Source organism: Lathyrus oleraceus, chromosome 2 (assembly GCF_024323335.1).
Source record: "Lathyrus oleraceus cultivar Zhongwan6 chromosome 2, CAAS_Psat_ZW6_1.0, whole genome shotgun sequence".
Lineage (NCBI taxonomy): Eukaryota > Viridiplantae > Streptophyta > Magnoliopsida > Fabales > Fabaceae > Lathyrus > Lathyrus oleraceus.
In genome coordinates, this window is record NC_066580.1 from 412,314,313 (window position 1) to 412,335,240 (window position 20,928).

General features: G+C 35.2%; 1 protein-coding gene across 1 annotated transcript; it reads left to right on the forward strand.

Annotated features, from left to right (window-relative positions):
- Window positions 1-11,415: 11,415 nt before the first annotated feature.
- Window positions 11,416-15,531, forward strand: LOC127119787 (uncharacterized). Its single transcript, XM_051050107.1, has 5 exons — window positions 11,416-12,112; window positions 13,650-13,686; window positions 13,901-14,137; window positions 14,334-14,381; window positions 14,690-15,531. The coding sequence occupies exons 1-5, from the start codon at window positions 11,796-11,798 to the stop codon at window positions 15,263-15,265; spliced, it is 1,215 nt and encodes a 404-aa protein (XP_050906064.1). The 5' UTR covers window positions 11,416-11,795; the 3' UTR covers window positions 15,266-15,531.
- The last annotated feature ends 5,397 nt before the right edge of the window (window positions 15,532-20,928 follow it).

A 20,928-nucleotide genomic window follows, 5' to 3' on the forward strand; every position in this document is an offset into this window, starting at 1 on the left:
GGCCCATATGTTGCTAAGAGAGCCTTTTCAGGCAGTGCATTGAGTTTTACAACTATGGATGGTGAAGAGTTCACTCGTCCTGTGAACGCCGATGCAGTCAAGAAATAATTCGCCTAAAAAGAAAAGAACAACTCGCTAAGTTGAAAACCTGAAAGGGCAGCTTAGGCAAAAATGAGTGTCTCGGTGGATTGAAACCTAAAAGGGCGATCTAGGCAAAAATTAGAGACATAAAAACAGAAAGAATTATCCCGATAAATTGAGTACCCCACCTTGGGGCAATTTATGCAAAAATTAGGGATTATGGCAAGTAACTGCATCCTGCTGATCTTCAGTTTCGAAGATATTCTTGAACAAATCAGTCAATTCTGATTCACCATCCCCGATGAAGTTGCCAAGAGCACAGTGAACATCAAAAGTTGATAGAAGGATTAGTGATCATTGTATTAAATGTAGCCCTTTTCCATGTAAATTACCATTTTTTAACTTTTGTAAAGATCTATGGAGTCTTGTCATTTACAAACTACCATTCCATTAAATAAAGTTGAGCTTTTTATCCAATTATTTCTACTCTTGTTTAATTCAGCCAAATAGATTTAAATTTTATTATGAGCATTTTGAAATTAAATTTAAAATTAAAATCATATTTTCTTAAATATATAAAAGCAGTTATTTTAAGTAATCGATATCATTTAAAGGAATATCAACAGTAGTTTTAAAAGCGGTAAGCCCTAAAATACGGAGCATTATTGGTTCCTCCCAAGCAATGGGTGTAATCCTTATTTCATCCCCGACAGCATTTCAGTAGCCAAGTTCTGTTGGTTTCCCCAGCCGAGCTTGTTGGGCTCCCTTGAGTTATAGGCGTGTTATTTTGACAGTTTACACAGCTTCGGCAGAATTTTAATTCCCCGCAAATCGGCAGAGTTACTCCTGATTTTGAGCAGCTATTGCGTTTGTCCCCTTCAAGGTTATCTCCCATTTGATATGGCATCGACCTAAAATTTCCCGCAGAAATTTGTAGTAGTTTCCTCAGCAAATCCTCTCCTTATGCTTTACCCAGCCAGGATTGAGCCTTCAAGACGTTTGTTTGTTTTTCTCCAACAATTGTTTCCCTCCTGTGAGGATTGGCTAGGGGTTGTATCAATGATTCAAACTAGTGACACTTGTATCCTTTGTGATCTTTTTGTCAGCATAATCATCATATATACATATACATATACATATACATATACATATACATATACACTCATATAATTTCATGATTCATTATTCATTTTGATCCTCTGTTATGGTGGTTTACTTCTTCCCCATGCAAATGTGGTTTGTCTGTCCCCTTTCAATTGTAGAGTGTCAGCCCATTAAGCAGAAAGACTTTAACCTTTCTCTTTCCCCACTGAGTTATTTCCTCGTGGATGATCATTATTTTTGCTTCCTCCCCCAATTGATTATCTGGATGAAACCACTCCCCCTGAGTTATATCCTTATTGGGTTGAGTCCTTTGATTTACCTTTTCTTTCTAGATCTTACCTAGATAAATGCTTTTGGTCCCCTGAGAGCCTATTATCCAGTAACTGGTAATATTCTTCTCATGTTTGTCACTTTTGCCCAATACCCGACAAAGGTAACCTTGTTTCCCCGGCAGATTCGTTTCCACGTCTCCCAGGAAGTATATCCTTGATATGTTCATCCTAACCGATGACATATATTTTCTTCCCTTGTTTGAGTTTATCCTTGATATGTTCATCCTAACCGGTGACTGATATTCTCTCATTTTGTTATTCTACCCAGTAACTGGTAGTTGTAATCCCTATTTTATTCCCCAGAGAGTTTATCCTTGATATGTTCATCTTAATCGGTGATGTATATTCTCCCTAGAATTCCCCGGGCAAGTATATCCTTGATATGTTCATCCTAACCGGTGACAGATTTTCTTTCCTTTTGAGTTTATCCTTGATATGTTCACTTTAACCAGTGACGAATATTCTCTCTCTGTGGTCTTCTACTCAGTAACTGGTAGTTTTAAATCCTATTTTGGCTTTTCCCCAGCAGTTTATTCTTACCCAGTAACTGATAATGAATACACCTCCTAGTTGCCTTCAGCGAGTCATCCTTGATATGTTTACCCTAACCGGTAGAGGATGTCCTCCCTGTCAGATTTTTGTTATCTCCTTACCCAGTAACGGGTAATGGATAATAGATTTCTGCTCCTTCTGTGTTGAAGATCTTTTCTTCCCCCAATTGAGTTTGAGTGTGTATTTCCTTAGTGAAATCGTTGTTTCATGTTTTGTTCGAGTATTTCAGCTTTGTTCTGATTTACCCGTTTCCCCTGCAGATGTTCCTCTGGTTCCCCGGCTGAGTCTTTTCATTGATTTATTTTCCGTGGAAACCCTCAAGTCCCCCAGTTGTTTTTAAGACGTAGCCTGGCCTACGCACAAACCTTTTTCCCCAGAGTCTCTATCTCCCATAGTGAGTTTCCTTAGGGAATGCATTATACTCCTGTGGACCTTCAGTCTCTCCGGATTCTTTTCCTTTGTGGCAACATTTCCCCACAAAGATTATTTCAACATTTCATATCATATGCATCATGAGGTATCTTAGGGACCAAAATTTGTTTCTATATGTTGTTATTTAAGCCCATTCTACTGAGTCGATGCGAAGATTTTAACCTTCATCTCCTCATTTAGAATGTCCTTAAATAGGGGCAGTTGTAAGACCCCAATTTTGACCCTAAGATCGCTCATGCTATCTCATCATATGCATTGGCATTGGGAATACACCTTGGCATCCTCCTTACCCCTCATTCATTGGGTTTGCATTAGGAGAGATCACCAAGCACCATTTGATTGTATCATACTTTTTATTTTATCATTTTTTTACTAACCAAAATACCAAAAATATGTCTTTGTATAAACTAATTCTCTTGTAGGTAGGGCATATGCTCACCTTTGATCTATCAAGCTCACATATAGGGTTTAAGACCCTCAATTCCAGGAGTTCAATCAAGAATTAGTTTACTATGGCTTTAAGCATCATATATGAATCCCCATGATATTTACATGTTATTTTGATCAAGAAATCATCAAGAGTTTGGAATTGGTTTGCCTTGGAAACCCTAATTCATCTAGGTATCTTGTGTAACTTCTTCAAGAAGCTTCTTCATCAATTGATCAAATATTTCAAGGGATATTTCAAATTTCATCATCTTATGCATATACGATCCTCCATAAGTCCCAAAAGTCAAGAGAATGACAAGCTAGCAAGTTGGTTCATGGTGGTTGACTAGAGGAATTCATCTGATCAAAACTGGGGTTCCCTAGACCCTATCTCCTACAATTCTTGTCATATGAAAATGATTCCAAGCGAAAAGTTACTCTAAATGATATTCCAAAAAACTTTCATGTTGAGGTCTAGAGCTGATTTTGCTTGGAAAGTCATTTTTTATGGTGAGAGATTATAGGTCACTTTGTCTAAACCCTAATTTGGAGGTTAACTTCCCAAGGCCATAACTTGCTCAATTTTTATGATATGAAAGATTTACAAGTTTCATAATCAAATTCAAGATGTCTAATTGAACTTTTATGTTTTGAGCAAGAGAAAATTCAACTTTTATATTCATATGATATGAGGATACATTATAGGTCATTTTGGACCAATGCCATTGAACAAGTGATTTTCCTCAACTTAAAAAATGCATACCTCCTTCATACTAAATCCAAATGAGGTCAAATTTGTAACCACTTTGAAGGACTTTAAGAGATCTACAACTTTGATGAAGGAACTTTTCTCATTTGAAGCTCACATAAAAAGCTAGCCAAGGTGGAATAAGTGAACATATGGCTTGATACTTAGAAACTTTTTTGACATGTTTGATTTTCCCAACTTGTACCTCAAAATTCATCATGATCCAAGCTTCAAATGAAAAGTGTTCAACATGAAAGTTGTTCCTCATGATCTAACCTTTTCCAAAAAGTCCAAATTCGTCCCATTTGGACAAGGTATGAGTGACTTGCGCATGGCTTGAACATGGATGACCATTTGGCACAATTGAACTTAAAACTTTCATACACAATTGCATGGCTTTCCGATGTGACTTCAACAATGTTAGTACTCATTTTTGGACCTGAAGAGATGATTACATGGGCCTATCACACGCCCATGCACCCATGCAATGTACATTGCTATTTTTGGAACTTTGATTTCAAGTGTGCATTTAGCAATCATATGGCTATAAATAGAGCCCTCCATGCTCAGAATCAAGGACCCTACGCGCCAGCTTTGAATCCCAATCTCCAAAACCCTCTCATTCAAAGGATAACCTTGAGAGTTTTCTTTGGAAATTGAGTTTGAATCTCACTGTTTTGAGATTCAAATCTCCAAGTGTCCTGTACCTTTTGCTGATTCATTTCCATTCCATCAAGTGTCCCGAGCAAGATCAAGAGTAATTGGAAGCAAGATCATGTTCATACAGACCTGCATTTAAGGTATTTTCCAGAAATTTTCATGTCTTCGATTCTCACTCAATTCTCCATAATTCTTCTTGATCTTTGGTTGTCTGAAGTCCTACCAATGTAGGCAACAAGATTGAGTTGTTTTGAGGTTAAATCGAAGCAACTCAGATCATGATCCTCAAAATTCAACTCCCTGTATCTTTCAATATACTTGGAGTTAGGAAAAATTGATGCCAGATTCGAGATCCTAAGCATTTTTACTTTAAATTCATGTCATTCTTTTTAATTTTGGTGATGGTTGTGAGTGAACTAGTCGATGAAGCTCATCGGAGAAGGACACCGGAGCTTTGGCTCCGGTGGTATGCTGGCATTCATCTGAACCACAAGATCCTTTTGAAATGTTTTAATCTTGTGCATTGGTTTTGAATACCATTCGTGCAACGCTTTGACTCATGTCCATCATGGAACGTGCGCTGAGGACCACTTGATGGCCGTGAGATTTATCATAGGTCAAACAAGGTCAAAGGACCTTGGAGAAAAAAATAATTAATTTTGGAAACTTAAAACTATTTTTAAACCATTTAAAATATTCACAAAAACAATTAAATTATAAAAAATATTAATAATGATCCAAAAAATAATTTTAATTCAGAAAATGAAAGAGGATTTTTTTTTTGGTGAAACTCTCATATTTTTTGGATCAATATTAAACTTAATATGAATTAATGAAAATAAATCAAATAAAATGAAAAACGAAAAATAGTAAAAAACGTGGACCACTTGATCTGTTAGGATCTGAGGACAATATCACATCAGATGATGATAATGACATGGATGAAGAGCATGAAGATTCTGAGTAAATTGTTTTTGTAATTTTACTTAATGAAACCTTGTATTGAATGTGTTAATGAATATATATTAATTAGACTGTGTTGATAAGAGTAAAGGTAGTGGTAGAGGTAAGAAGACCCAACATCCAAGGGTAATAGTATGTCAGGCACCTCAGTCGGTCATGTGTCCTCCCCCGCAGAGTCATGTATATCCTATGTCCATGACCAGTTCTCAACCTCTTATGACATTACTCTCCCCTCATGAGTATCCAACTTTTATTAGCCCATATGGGTCTCCAACTTTTATTAGCCCATCTAAGGCTCTAGCTTTTATTAGTTCATTTGGGGCTCCAACTTTTATTAGCCCATCTGGGGGACCTAGTTATCCATACCAGCAGACTGGGGGACCTAACTATCTATACCAGCAAACTACATGATCTAGTTGTCCACATTCCTCACAGGTACCCTCATCCTTCATGTAGTCTGGGGGATCTAACTTTCCACCTTCCCCCCATGTACCTTCATCCTTCATGTAGTCTGGGGTGTCTCGCACCGCACATCCCACACAGGTACCCTTACCATCCACACATATACCTGCTTGTGAGGATGATCATGAGTAGCTGAATGAGGATGATCATGAGGTGCATGATAAAGACGTCGATCATGAAGAGGAGGATGATAATCATGGGGTGGTTCATATCATTGATGGAAGATATTACATTTGGCCCCGTGGAAATTCGTAAGTTATAAAATTTTATTTAAGTATACATATTGCCATTTTTTATATAAACTTATATTTAATACTAATTCAAATTATTGATGTTTAGTTTCGAGCCGAGTTCGACTGCTGCCTAATGTATAAGTTATGTAATTCATCAAAAGTATAAAAAAGTTTGGAAGAGATTTAAAGATGTTGACGGGGAAGAAAAAGAAGCTTGGTTTAATTTATTTAAGGTATAATTGATTTATTTTTGTTAAGTTATTTAATTTACTTGTTAAGTTATTTTTGTTTAAATTACTTTTTTATTATAATTATCTAACTATTTATTTGAATGTCATACGACATTGCAGAAAAAATGTACGTGGGAAAAAATGAACGAGAAAGTGGTTTGAAAAAATTATTATGGCAGAACATCACTTCGACTTTCTGACATGCTACGACGTGCTAGAAAACGTTGGGAAAGAGAAAATATTCGTCCCAACTGGATAGGGAAAGAAGTATTTAATGAACTTCTTATCTATTGAGATACAACTAGTTTTAAGGAAAGATCTAAAAAAGCAAAGAAAATGAGAGCATCTGAGAAAGGGGTTGCCTTAATGCAGTTGGAAGTATTAGTGTTGCCAAACATGCTCGACGCATGGTAACTATTACTACTTTTTTAAGTTATATTTTGATTTATTATATATTTTTAACTAAAGTTAATTTTGTTATTTATGGTAAGAGTTTGGGGAGACCTCCACTAATGAATGGGCTGGTTATAAAGACTCAAACAAAGTAATTAGAGGAATTTGTTGACGAACGTACCAAAAAAGCTTTGGTAAGTTATTTTAATTGTTTATATATATATATATATATATATATATATATATATATATATATATATATATATATATATATATATATATATATATATATATATATATATATATATATATTTAATGGCAACTTTGCGGCATGATTTTCACGTGGCAACTGAGATATTGTGGCGTGAAAATCACGTGACTATATTTCATTTATAATTTAATTTAATTTAAGTTGTTTAAACTATACATATTTAACTTAATATTTTTATTGTATGTGTAGGAGGATTGTCAGACATTGCTCACACAATTTTTGATTGGAAATCCTCAATATACTCCAAGAGGTTCCGAGCCGCTTAATCCACATGTGGATTTTTATATTTGGGGTTTAGTAAATGGCGGAAAGGGACCTAATGAGTGTTTTTTTGGTGCTGGATCTTTAGACGACAACTTGAGAAAAGGGGATAGAGCTTTATTTCAAAGAGTTAGAGATGGGGAAGAAACATCACATCCACCACAATTGACACCTGGAATGCTAGAAATAGTAAGGCAATTGGCGCTAACAGAGGTGAGACGCGAGTTGGCGCAACGTGAGACGGCGCTAAAGATCCAAATGGAGGCGCAACAGCGTCAAATAGAGGCAATGACGAAGAGGCAAGCTGACATGGAGAAAATGATGCGACAATTTATGCAATCACAAGAGAACGGTAATCAAACATTTGGTGGAAATGAAGAAGTTGATGGTCAAGAACAGATGGATAACAAGGATGACGATAATCTTAACCTTGACGAGTTTCCCGATCCCGATGATCCATATGATTTATTTTATTTAAATTTTAAATTTTAAAATTTAAAATTTAAATTTTGTAAGATATTAATTATTCATTTTAGTATATTATAAACTTATTATTTACAAAATTTATTATTATTTTATATTTAAAAAATAAAATACAAAATATTATTTATTTTGTATTTATTTATATTTAAATTTTTTACTATTAATTTCAATATATGTTAAAACGTAAAACAATAATTTTTTTATTTTAAAAATAAAATAAAGTTGCGACGTAATTTTCACTTCACAAATTTGTGAAGTGATATTTACTTCACAACTTTGCCACGTAAAAACACGTTGAAAGTCACCTTCCCTGCTTTTCTGACTATAACAAATAAAACTTTATGAAGTGATTTTCACTTCACAACTTGCCACGTGAAAATCACATCGTAAATTACTGTCATCTTACCTGCCATATCTGCTACTTTGAATTATAGCAGATAAAGCTGAAAAACATGTTGCGACGTGATTTTCACGTGGCAAAGTTGCGACGTAATTTTCACGTGGCAACAAAGTTGCCACCCGTGCTCCTGCCGCGTGAAAGGTCACGTCGCTAAAAACGTGTTGTGAAGTGATATTTCACGTTGTGACGTGAATATCACGTGGCTACAGACAATTTTTTTTTGTAGTGACTTAACTGATGCCTATAAACTATATACACCATAGGACAATAACAAAAAAAAAATCAAGAGTAGAGATGTACTCTTTAATGAAGTCAAGATGTGGAATTGTGATCACAATCCAAATTATATCAATGATACAGAAAAAGGTGACAATGCAAGATTCATGCGTGAGGATGCTCAAACAAGTATAAAAGATCTTGAGCATGAATTGATAAGATCAACTAGAAAAAGGACCAGATCTGTCTAGTTTAGTGATTATGGAATATTTCCTAATTAAGTTATAACTAATGATGATGATGACTTAATTGACTAGGAAATGATGGCTAAATCAGGGTTAATCAATTTGTATCAACTTCTAAATGATTAGAATAAGTTGACATCTATGAAAGGGGGCATTAAAGGCAATTGGGAAGCACAAGACCTGAGAGCTAGTAGATTCGTCAAACAATAAGAATCAAATTGATGTGAAATTGGTCTATAAGCAAGAGGGTTTTTACAAAGGTCTGATATATACTTCATTGAGATCTTTACACATGCAGAAATACTTGAAACAATCATAATTATGGTGTCAATTGTTGTACGACAAGGTTAGTCCATGTACCAACCTGATGTAAAGTGAATATTTTTGAATGAACCATTAGAAAAGGAAGTCTTTGTAAGCCAACTACAAAGATTTGAACTTAAAGGGCAAGAAACAAATGTTCTTAGGTTAAGATAGGCCTTATATGACTTTAAATAAGCACCAAGAGTCTGGAATAAAATGATTGTCAGTTTCTTTATCAAACTAGGCTTTACAAAATGTACATTAGAGCATGGAGAATATGTTAAGCATGCAAATGAGAAAGAAATGTTGATCATTTGTCTATGTAGATCATCTACTAGTCACATGCTTAAATAAATTGGAAATGCAAAAATTCAAGACACATATAATACATGAATTTGAAATGTGTGATCTTGGAAATTTATCATATTTTTTTGTAATGAAATTCATGAACACAAGAAGGGAGTTTTCTTGCCCCAATAGAAACATGTTGAAGATGCGTCAAAGAAATCCAACATGAAATTTTTTAATGCAATTGTGACACATATTGAAATTTGAGAGTAAGGAAGCAAAAGAGGAACTTGTGATTGCCACTATCTTCAAGTAAATTATAGGATCACTAAGATACATTTGTAATACTATGCTAAAGTGATTATATTTATGGAGTAACCAAAGGTATCTCTTCTAAAATAATTCTTAAATATAAGAAAGACACCGTTAACCATGGAATTTTGGCGTATAACAATGACAAATAAGTAGTGTTTGACTATTCTGACCCGCGTTAAGGCAGAGATCAAAACGATATAAGGAGTACAAATGAATATTTGTTCATGTCAGGAAAAACTCCTATTTCTTTGTGTTTAAATAATTTCATTATCGTCATGTGAAGTTAAGTATGGTGCAACTTCATTTCTTAAGCATGTGAAATCTTGTGGAAGAATGTTCTTGGATTGGTTGAAGGTACTCGAAGCATTTAACATGAAATTGTTTGTAAACAACAAAACAACTATAGATTTAGCCAATGTTATATTAACCATCGAAGGATCAAACATGTATAGAGGATTTTTCGCTATCTTTTTTATAAAAGCAAAAAAAAAAAAGTTTGAATTGAAATATTGTAATACCTATAACTTACTGATATTCTCACAAAACCTTTAAAGTAATTAAAGTTTGATGAGTTATAGGTTTTGATAGGAATGAATATTCATTAAGAATGTATTATGAATAATTCATTAGTTTAAGTTAATTGTTTGTTTCTGTGTATATTAGAAATTAATTAAATTTATTATGTGAGAAAGTTATGATGATTATCAAGTTATTAAAAATAACTTAGACAATAAATAGTCATCATTTCCACACTTGTAATTACTAATTACTAAGTTTTTCTTAATACATACACCATTCTTCAATTCCTCTTATTTCATATATGTGTGAAGCCACCATTCTTTCTTTCCATCGTTAATCCATCCATTTCCTTCTTTCAATTAATCATTCTTAGATAAGTTTTGGTATGATTAATCCAACAAATCAAAATGTAAAAATGTCCACACAAATAAAATAAAATAAAACAAATTTAGTATTTGATTTCAAAGAGTCACATTGGTTTTTTTTTTTGGGAAAAAAAATGAGCATGCATTTTAAACCCAAAAAAAGAACATGAATTAATATGATCATTTTTTGATGACATAATTAATCTGAAAATAATAATAAAATTAACAATAACACCTCCATTGCTAGTCATTGTCCATTGTGTCACTTTCAATTTCCTTTTAAATATTTTATTTTACAAATCATAATCTTTCCCTGTTGGTATATAAGTAAAAGAAATAGTAAAAAGTTAAGATAATAGAAACTCCAAGTAGCTTTATTTCACTTAATTATCATAACCTGGATGAAATTTTTGTCTTTACTAATAATGAAACTATTGCTTTTTCTTCCTTACAAACGCATTATCCGCACAACTTTATTCTTTTGATCAAGAATTATTCTCCAAAAGCATGATTATGTCTCCGATCTCATTGATAATTGATCATAAACAGCCATCAAAATTGACATTAAGGACTTGTTAGAAATAAAGACTCATAAATCAAATCTTAATTATTTGTTTCTACTGTTAGATTCTCATGCTAATAATGCTAACGCCATGAACACTGGAAGAGAAAAAACTTTGAATGCTGCAGCACGCTATCTTAAAGAAGGGTAAACTATGTAATTGGCCATATTCGATAAAAGGTTATTTACTTTATCACTGTAGTAGCCAGATCCTTCAACTTGCACACGCATGAACCCATATCACTTGTGCAAACTAAAGTCATCTTTGAGTCCAATAAACAAAAATCACTGATAAATTATCTTAGTTGATAGTTGTGTAGAAATATTTATTTATTTTTAATAGAGTAATAATATTTTATTAATCGATAGTTGTGCAGAAACATCAAAAAAATAGATATATATATTTAAATTTGTGAATTTTTATCTATATCATTCATTTTCCAATAAAAATGTCAGTTAGAAGAAATACAGTAAGACCTGTTTCTCTGTATGGCTGACAACTATGAAGTCATGCAAATAAATATATTAAAACCAATTTTTTATTTTCATCTTAATTAAGAAAAAATATTTTAAAAAATTAAATCTTTGTCCTTCTATTGTTTTCTATTTCCATTTCACACTCTCTTGCCACCACTACACTCCACATCTCAATGTACTACTACACTTTCATACTTCCATAACTAGCACCTGCTATAACATTAACACCTCTCTCTCTCTCTCTCTCTGAAAAACTCTGCAAATTTCTTGTGGGGCTAAACGAAAAAAATCCTATTTTTATCATCACTATAATCTGCAACTTCACTAGCTTCATTACAAACCAACTAAAAAAGTTTAAAGCTTGAAGGGTGCCCAGAAATTATTACAGTGAAAAGATGAAGTGGGCATGTTTGAAATGAACTCAGAATCATTTTAAGCAACAAATGAGTTTGATTTTGTGTTGGTTGGTGAATGGGGTGCATGGTGTCTCAGTTAGCTTCAAAGTTTGCTTTTTTTCCGCCTTCACCGCCAACTTATCAGCTCAAAACCCGTGACGACGGTAAGCTCACGGTGGTTTCCACGGCGTCTCCGATTCCTCATCCTGATGATAACTCATTGGATGTTCTTCTTGTTGACACAAAACATGGAAATAAGATAGTTGCTTTTTATCTTAAGAACCCTTATGCACGGTTAACTCTGCTTTACTCTCATGGCAATGCTGCTGATTTGGGTCAACTTTATGATCTCTTTGTTCAACTCAAAGTTAATCTTAGAGTTAATCTCATGGGGTTAGTGTTTTTGTTAATGTTCTGTTCTTCTAATTAATCATGACAAAAAAACATGAATTTGTTTTAGCTTGTTCACTTGTTCATCATCTGTTTTTTTTTAGTTGTTACATGAGTTTTTGTTTTGTGTGTTTGATGTTTTTGTCTTTTTTGTCTGTTCATATTTCTTCACTCTATTCAATGTCTCCCACGTTAACACTGACCCTTGTTTTGTTTTGTATTATCTTGGCTTTTTTTAAACTCTTTCTCTTACTAATTAGGCAACAAAAATATAGTTTATTGAGTCATAGTGGGTTTTGTTTAGTATATAGATCTGAGATTATTAAATTTATCAATGCTTTTTGTTTACATTTTATTGACTTATGCTTTAGATCTGGTGGTGAAACTGTAAATTACTATAGTATCACATAATGTTAATGTTAATGTTAATGTCAATGCCTTTTATTTTACTGTTTCTTTTCATCATTCTAGTAAGTAGAAAGTAAATGAAGTTGAGGCTTTTGACACCAGAATGTGTCTTCTACAAACAAACCAACAAAAAAATGAAAAAAAGTGAAAGTGAAAAGGGAAGGAAAGGGAAAAAAAGTAACTTGTATTTATGGATTCTGAGACATTGTTAAAGATATCCCCTATGTTTAGATTCTGTTGAGCTAAAATTTTCTTCTTGGTAGTTTGTAGCAATTTTCTAATCAACTTTCTTTGTACTTTGCTTCACTTTCTTAATTTCTTTCTCCTTAGTTTAATGTTTTCCAGTTTTTACCCCTACATGGATGTGGACATAGCATTGAGTTTCTTGGTGTTTTGTGGTGCTGGAGCCCTTGCTATTCTTTGAAAGTTTTTAATTTTCTTACCCCTACTACTTGCCAAAATTGTTTTCCTTTCAAAGAAATTGAATTCAAGAAAATAATAAATGTAATGTTTGTTTCCACTTTTGAAAGAGGCATAATTAATTCTAGACAGTAGAGCTTGTATATTGGTTCATAAATGGTTGGAGTTACATCCATTTAGTTTACCAATTGGACTATACATGTGTAGTCAAGACCGAGTGCTGGATCGTACGATCTTCCATGCCAAGGATGCTTGAGAATGCTACAATCAGAGAAGGATCGTTTTTGTCGCTGGTGTGGTCAAGATTGAGCTTTTAGAAGCAAGATCGTAAAAAAAACGTTATGGGCCTTTTTTTTGCGCCTTAATTATAATTTCCGTGATTTTGTGTATGTGTGTGTATAAATATATATGAAATTACCATTTTTTACATGCCGTGCTAACAATCCAAGTTTTACGATCTTTCACAAGCCGACTGATCTCAATTAAGATCTCGTGCTTGACTACATTGGACTCTACCACTCTATAAATTTGATTCAATTATAGGACCTTAATAAGGACTTGATTGAAACAATTATGAATATTGATGTAATTAATGAACATAAATAACCTTGGAAGAATGAAATGTTTTGGTACCTCAATCATTTGAGGTGCAACACTTCTATCTAGATTAAAGCTGAAAAGTTGATTTGTTTCTGCAACATTTTATTTGCAGATATGACTACTCTGGATATGGAGCCTCTACCGGAAAGGTAGTGTATTCTTTTGCAAATACAACAATCATTAGTTCGGTTACAATATAATGATGGATCACACACGAATACGAGCACACTTAGTCATTGACACATACACACAAAGCAGTTAGTGTAATTTGCGGTTGCAATTTTGTGTTATGAACATGTTTATCATAAATTCTATGAATGCCTTGTTTCTTATATGCAATACTAATAGTCTGAAACTATACAGCCAAGTGAATCCAGCACATATGCTGACATAGAGGCGATATACGAATGCCTTGAAACCGAATATGGTGTTGGTCAGGAAGACGTGATCTTATACGGGCAATCAGTTGGAAGTGGACCGACATTGCATCTGGCAGCTAAATTACCTAGGCTGAGAGGCGTGGTTCTACACAGCGGCATTCTTTCTGGTCTCCGAGTTCTCTGTCATGTGAAATTCTCTTTTTGCTTTGACATTTATAAGGTAATAGAGGAATCAAACTGCTTAATGATATTAAGCTTAACCTCTTGATAGAATTTTTATCTACCTTTAGGAAGACTCGGTCGTTATTTGGAATTTGAGTTAACAAAGACTTCATTGACATACTTCGAAAATATAATATAACATTCTGTTTCATCATCTCATCTGATCTGATTTTTTTCCTTTCGAAACCATGCAGAATATCAACAAAATAAAGAAGGTCAAGTGTCCTGTACTAGTAATACATGTAAGTAAATGATGCACTGTAATCATTCTGTTTTTCCTCTTTCTAGTTGTTTCTTTCGACATTTAAACCAAGTAGAAGACATAGCAATTATTGTGCATAGTGAATGATTCCCTAGTTTCAGTGTTTCTCACTGTACAAGGCTAAAGCATACTTTCCATCGTCCTGCTTTAATTCCATGGTAGCTAGACCTTGAGATCTTTCTCTAGTATGTTCGACAATAACGAGTTTTTTCCCATTAAATGAGGTTCGCTACATAGATTAACCAACGCCATAGCATTTTCATCTCTTCAACACTATGTTTATTGCAGGGTACAGAAGACGACGTGGTCAATTGGTTACATGGTAACCGATTATGGAAAATGGCAAGCGAGTCGTACGAACCATTGTGGATTAAAGGAGGCGGTCACTGCAACTTGGAGCTTTACCCTGATTACATACGCCACCTATGCAAATATATCCAAGAAATGGAGAACATGACAACCGAAAAGCGCCTCAAAAAAATCCGACAAAATCTGGACTCACAATCAAAATCAAACGCCTGTTCCGCATGTACATGCCGCGGAATTAAGTGTTGCTGTAGCTTCAAATGCAAGTTACCTAAATGCTCTGGCTGCTGCAGCTGCATAAATTTCTCCTTGTCTATCAACTGTCCTGATTGTTGCTGTAAACCAAGCTGCTTCAAGTGTTGTCGCTTACCGAAGTTAACAAATTGTTTCGGGCCATCATGCTGCACAGTATGCTCAAGGCCTAGTTGCTGTTGTCCAAAATGTTCATTGCCTTGTTGTTATCCTAAGTGTGGAAGACCAAGTTGTTGCATGAGTTGTTTCTGTTGGCAATGTTTTATGGGAAAACACAATGGAAGAAATGGAAAACAAAGAGGCTAATGGCTATAACATGCAAATGTATAGATTGGCCAGTCTTTGTGCTAACACACACTTTTGAATTGTGAAGTGGTGTTACAAAGAGGAGGAGGTGGTGGATTATAGTTGTAGGGAAGTGATATATATATGATGAAATCATGTATCCTCTATCCTTTTTTTTTTTGGGTTATTTAGAGTTTCTGAAGTTTTATTGGAATTTTTTTACTCATAATCATAAACATTGGTGTTTAAATTAACTTTTAAAGTAGTTGAATTGTTTGTATCTTTCATTGTGTAGCCTTTTAAATAATCTATTTCCACTTAAATGATAAATGGCAAAATTTTTAGCAATGTTCAGATTAAAATTAAATTTTGTAATGATTGAATGAAAAATATTATATCAAAGGATATAATGAGACTTATGTAGTCCCTAATTCTGTTGCATTTGATCAATAGGAAGAGAAAAATGTTGCACAAAAATGTGAAATCGATTAATCCTAATGAGAAGCCTCTTACATTTTCTAAAGTGAAAGTATCTCTTTCAACTCCTTGTTGGCTTTGTGTTGTATGCTTATTAGGAACCAAATAGAAATACTGCTTTGAATTGCGAATTTTTATCAGAATAATCCAATTTTTTAAGGAAATTTCCAAAATATTTCTGATTTCAAAAAAATTCTCAAACTATCCCACTTTTAGGAGGAGACTCCAATTCAATTGGCGACTCCTCTTAAAGATTGAATGGAGGCGCCAATTGGATTGGCTAGGGCACATGTCCTAGCGAATCCAATTGGCGTCCATGTGTAATTTTACAAAGGAGGTGTCAATTGGATTGGCACCTCAGTGTAAAATGCAATTTTTTTGTTATAAATAGATGTGTTGTGCCCTAGCCAATCCAATTGATGTCCATGTATAATTTTACAAAGGAGGTGTCAATTGGATTGACACCTCAGTGTAAAATGCAATTCTTTTGTTATAAATAGGTGTGTTGTGTGAGTCATTATTCCACATCTCAATTAATCATTTGACAATCATGTTTGGTGTTCGTCGCCGATACGAAAAAGTGATTTATGCGAGAGACAAACCTCAGATGCTAATGCTATTCTGGAACATCACTACGTTCGAGCAACTGAAGAGGGAGCTGGTTCGTTGGTTAGATGGGAAACTACCAGAAGGGAAAAAAATTAGAAGTATTGAGAGACTCGACAATATCTTTGGTTGGGTGCGGATGAAGACTGATAAGGATGCTAGGGAAATGATGTTCGGTCGAGATGACATCAATTTGATTGTTGTAATCAGTTAGAAATATTTCAGTTTTCAATTAGCTTATTTTGTACTGATGTTTGTTGTGAACCTCGTTGTAACAAAAACTTTATGATATATAATGATTGAAGGTTACAGAAATACAATGTTACAAAAAGCTTATGACCCAGATGATGCTCCTCGATTGGGACAGTTGTTCTTGTTGTGTCCTGGTTGACGACAGATACTACACAATCTTATCATTTTATCCGTCGAATCCATTTCTGTCCTAATACGTGTGCTGTTTGGCCTTCCTTTTTCTTTCTACGCATCTCGTCATTGTGCCAAACTATATCACCTTCATATGGAGGTTAGTATTCCTCCATTGGTAGTACCGAGAAGCTTTTATTATATACATTCATGACGGTGACAACCTTGTACACATCAGATAAATGGTTGTAAGCGTCTTGACGAGTATATGCGCACGCTGCAATGACATGGGAGCAAGGAATGTGGAAGGCCTGGAATTTTTCACAGTCGCAACAACTTTTGTTTAGTCTAACAACATAGGCTAAATTTGGTCTCCCCTTGTTGTGGTCCATTGTTTCCTGGACGCTGAAATTTTGCATATGACGGTCAAAGACTGTTACAGCGTGTGTGCTAGCTTTGATGCTCTCCTCTTTCATGACTTTCATGCAACACTCACTGAATACTTGCCCAGACATTAACACCGCACCCCATCTTTCACCTCTGGTTGTGAACGTAGAAGTCAACCTATAATAGGCTGATCTTACCAAGGCGGTTATTGGAAGATCTCTAATTCCTTTGAATACCCCGTTCATGCATTCGACAAGGTTTGTTGTCATGTGGCCCATCGACAACCTTTGTTAAATGCCTTTGTCCATTGCTCTAATGGTATATTATTTAGCCATCTCCATGCGTCTTCATTAGACAGTCTAATTTCATCACGATAATATTGAAATGAAGGTTGAGTTAGAGCATACCCGACATTCACCACCTTCTTGCGAAGATTCTTATCTTTTATTGCACGCATGAAGTTTTGTGCAATATGTCTAATGCAATAGACATGGGTAGAAGGAGGATCATGGCATCCGTTGTTATGGTTTTTGTAGGCACTCTCAATGGCAGCATGTCTATCAGAAATCAAACAGAGATTGGCTTGTGGAGCCACATCGTTCTGAGATGTCGAAGAAAGAAACCCCATCCACCAGCCGTTTCACCTTCAACCAGAGCAAAGGCAATGGGAAAGACATTGTTGTTGCCGTCTTGTGCAACCTCCATAAGGAAAGTACCCTTGTATTTGCTGTATAACCAAGTGCCATCAATTTGAATAATAAGTTTGCAGAATGCGAAACCTTTGATGCATGGGTCAAATGCCCAAAAGAGACGGTGAAAGATTCTATTACCTGTAACACAGGTTCCGTCTGGCATCATTGCCGGCAATGTCTCCATAATTGGCACATTTCTTTGGACATATGTTTTTAGTGCCCATAAAAACCGTGGAAATTCTTTGTATGAATCCTCCCAGTTGCCGAATACCTGTTCAACAGCCTTTGTCCTAGCAATCCAGGCTTTCTTGTAAGATGGAGTATAATTACATGTTGTTCTGATATGTGATATAATTATACTCACCTTCACTGATGGGTCTTTATTAACCAACGGCAGAATGTCTTGACATATCAATGCAGCGCTTAGTTTACAGTGATCTTGTTCAACGTTAGTTGCAATGCAACTGTGATCTATTGAAGCGATCTCCCAAGAGTCGTTTTTCTTTTTGTAATACGCAGCCAACCGAAACTTACAAAGGATGTTACGATATTCGATGATATACCTTCTCGAATCAGTGCATTTCACTGTAAAATCAGTAGAGTTGTTCATGTGAAACTTTTTGATAGCTCGCACACATTCTTCTTTGGTACGAAACATGTCTCTCACCTTTAATTCGTCTTCTGATCATGGATACGGGTTATAGAAAACACTTTCGGATGTTTCATCGTCATGCAGATCCATCTTTATCATATGTTGAGGCGGATTATAGACATGAGTAGGAGGTATTGCAGGTGATTGATCATCATCTTCAATGTCGTTGTTCAGCATGTGATCAACCTGGATCTCGGTCTCCTCTTCTTCTTCATCAACGTCGTCCACTTCTGCTTCTGCTTCTGGGTTGACGTCATCTGACCATTATGGATCAAACTCACCAGATTCATCCTGACTAGTTATTTGAGACTGTTGAGATGGTATACATGGTTGAAGAGTAATATACAACTCAATACAGTTGCAGCCTGAATGTTCATGAATAACAAACATGTATTCAACATCTTCATCGTTATGTACCTTAAGCGGGAAAAACTTGCATTGACTGTTCTAAAAAAATATTGGATTTTGATACGTGATCTTTGACACAATACCCGATCCTATACAAGATTGTATTCTTTTTTTCAAATGCAAGAAGGTTGCATTTCTCTTGATCGTAAGTCTAATGGTATCGGTGTTTCGAAAACAAAAACCGTATAACTCTGACTCGTATATTTCACCATTGCAGTGAACGTTGACACTGTATGTTGGTGAAGATGACATTGTGCAGATGAAAATCATTTTCTTGCTGCAGATGAATGTGGGTTGAGTCTTGGATGTTGATAGTAAGACACTTAAATAGGTGAGTGATGTGTCTCACATGCAAGCTAGTTCGAAGTGATGTGTCGCACATGCAAGTTAGTCCGAAATGATGTGTCGCACATGCAAGCTAGTCCGAAATGATGTGTCAACCATGCAAGCTACTAAGAAGTGACATGTTCAGCATGCAAGAGAGAGGACAACCACGTGTCAGACATGCAGACACATACTCCAATTGAATTGGCACCCCCATTCATTCCTTGCACATGGGCGCCAATCCATATGGCGACACCTTGTGTTTGCATGCATGCAGACCTCGAAACTAAGCAATCAGACCTAGGTGTGTCATGCATGTCCCTATGGAGGCGCCAATTTGAATGGTGACACCATGTACAAAATGCACATGGGCTCCAATTCAATTGAAGACCACATGCAAACACAACTTTTCATGCTCCAAGCCATTTTCCTATAAATACATCCACGCCATCAACACTTCTTCCACACCATCACTCACTACTTCTTCTACAATTTCATCTGCCACAACTTCTTGTAGTTTCATCTGCAACAAAATGTCTATCCTCACAGTGGGCGAATCGCATAGAGGAACGGTTGCAAACATAACAACTTATGTAAGCGTTTTCTTCTTTTGTTATTTGTTTTAATAGAGTCCCTTTTAATAACATACCAACTTAGTCAATTTTTTTGTTCTTTCTTTTATAGCATGTTTCAAGGTTCCGGACTCGGGTCCACGAATATGTCCATATGGACCCGATGATTCAACCTTATGTTGAACTCGCCGGTTTTGGTCATATAAGCAAGATTTTGTCTTGGTCAGTAGATAACAAATTCATTCTTGCTTTATGCGAAAGATGGCGTCCAGAGACACACACATTTTGGTTCCCAACCGGTGAGTGTACCGTGACGTTAGAAGACGTCTACATGCTTTTGGGATTGCCCATTAAAGGTAAGGTTGTTAATGGTAAAACTAACTATGCAAATTCAATTTGCATGGACCTCTTGGAGGCTTATTTGTTAGATGATAACTCAAGAGGTCAATGTATACTCCTTTCACGCCTAAAGTCATACTATAACAGTTTATACTTAGATGAGCATTCTACCAAAGATGCTTGAATAATAAAAACTAGATGTTACATTATGCTTTTAATTGGTTCTTTTTTATTTCCCGAAGGTAGTGGTTCTAGCATGCATATTATGTATTTACCTTTACTTAGACATGTAGATAAAATAGGAAATTACAGTTGGGGATTTGCTTGTCTAGCCTATCTCTATAGCTCCTTGTGCAAAAACTCACACAAAGACACATCTACATTTTCTGGATGTGCTGTTTTGCTCCAAGCATGGGGTTGGTCAAGACTACTGTCCCTAGCACCCGTCAACAACAACCCTTTCACTTTTCCGTATTCACAAAAGTAAGTTGTTTAAATTGCTATATACTTACTCACTTCTTTAAAGATTATTATCTCTAACTAATATTTTTACCTTTTTGGTGTAGATGGTATGCACGTGGTATGAGTTACAACAGATGTCCTAGACACTGTATTACTCAGTATCGCAATCTGTTGGATCACCTTCGACCGACAGACGTAAGGATAATAACCTCATTATTTCGTTATAATTTGTTAACTTCTTCTACCTAGATTATAATCCTATTTTCTTTCACATTTCAGTTCATTTGGCGTCCATACCTTAATTTGGATCATGACCATGAGGTCAACGCTGAAGACGCGGCCGTATGGACTGCATGCACACCTATAATATGATTCACAAATGTAGAGATGCACAACAGTGAT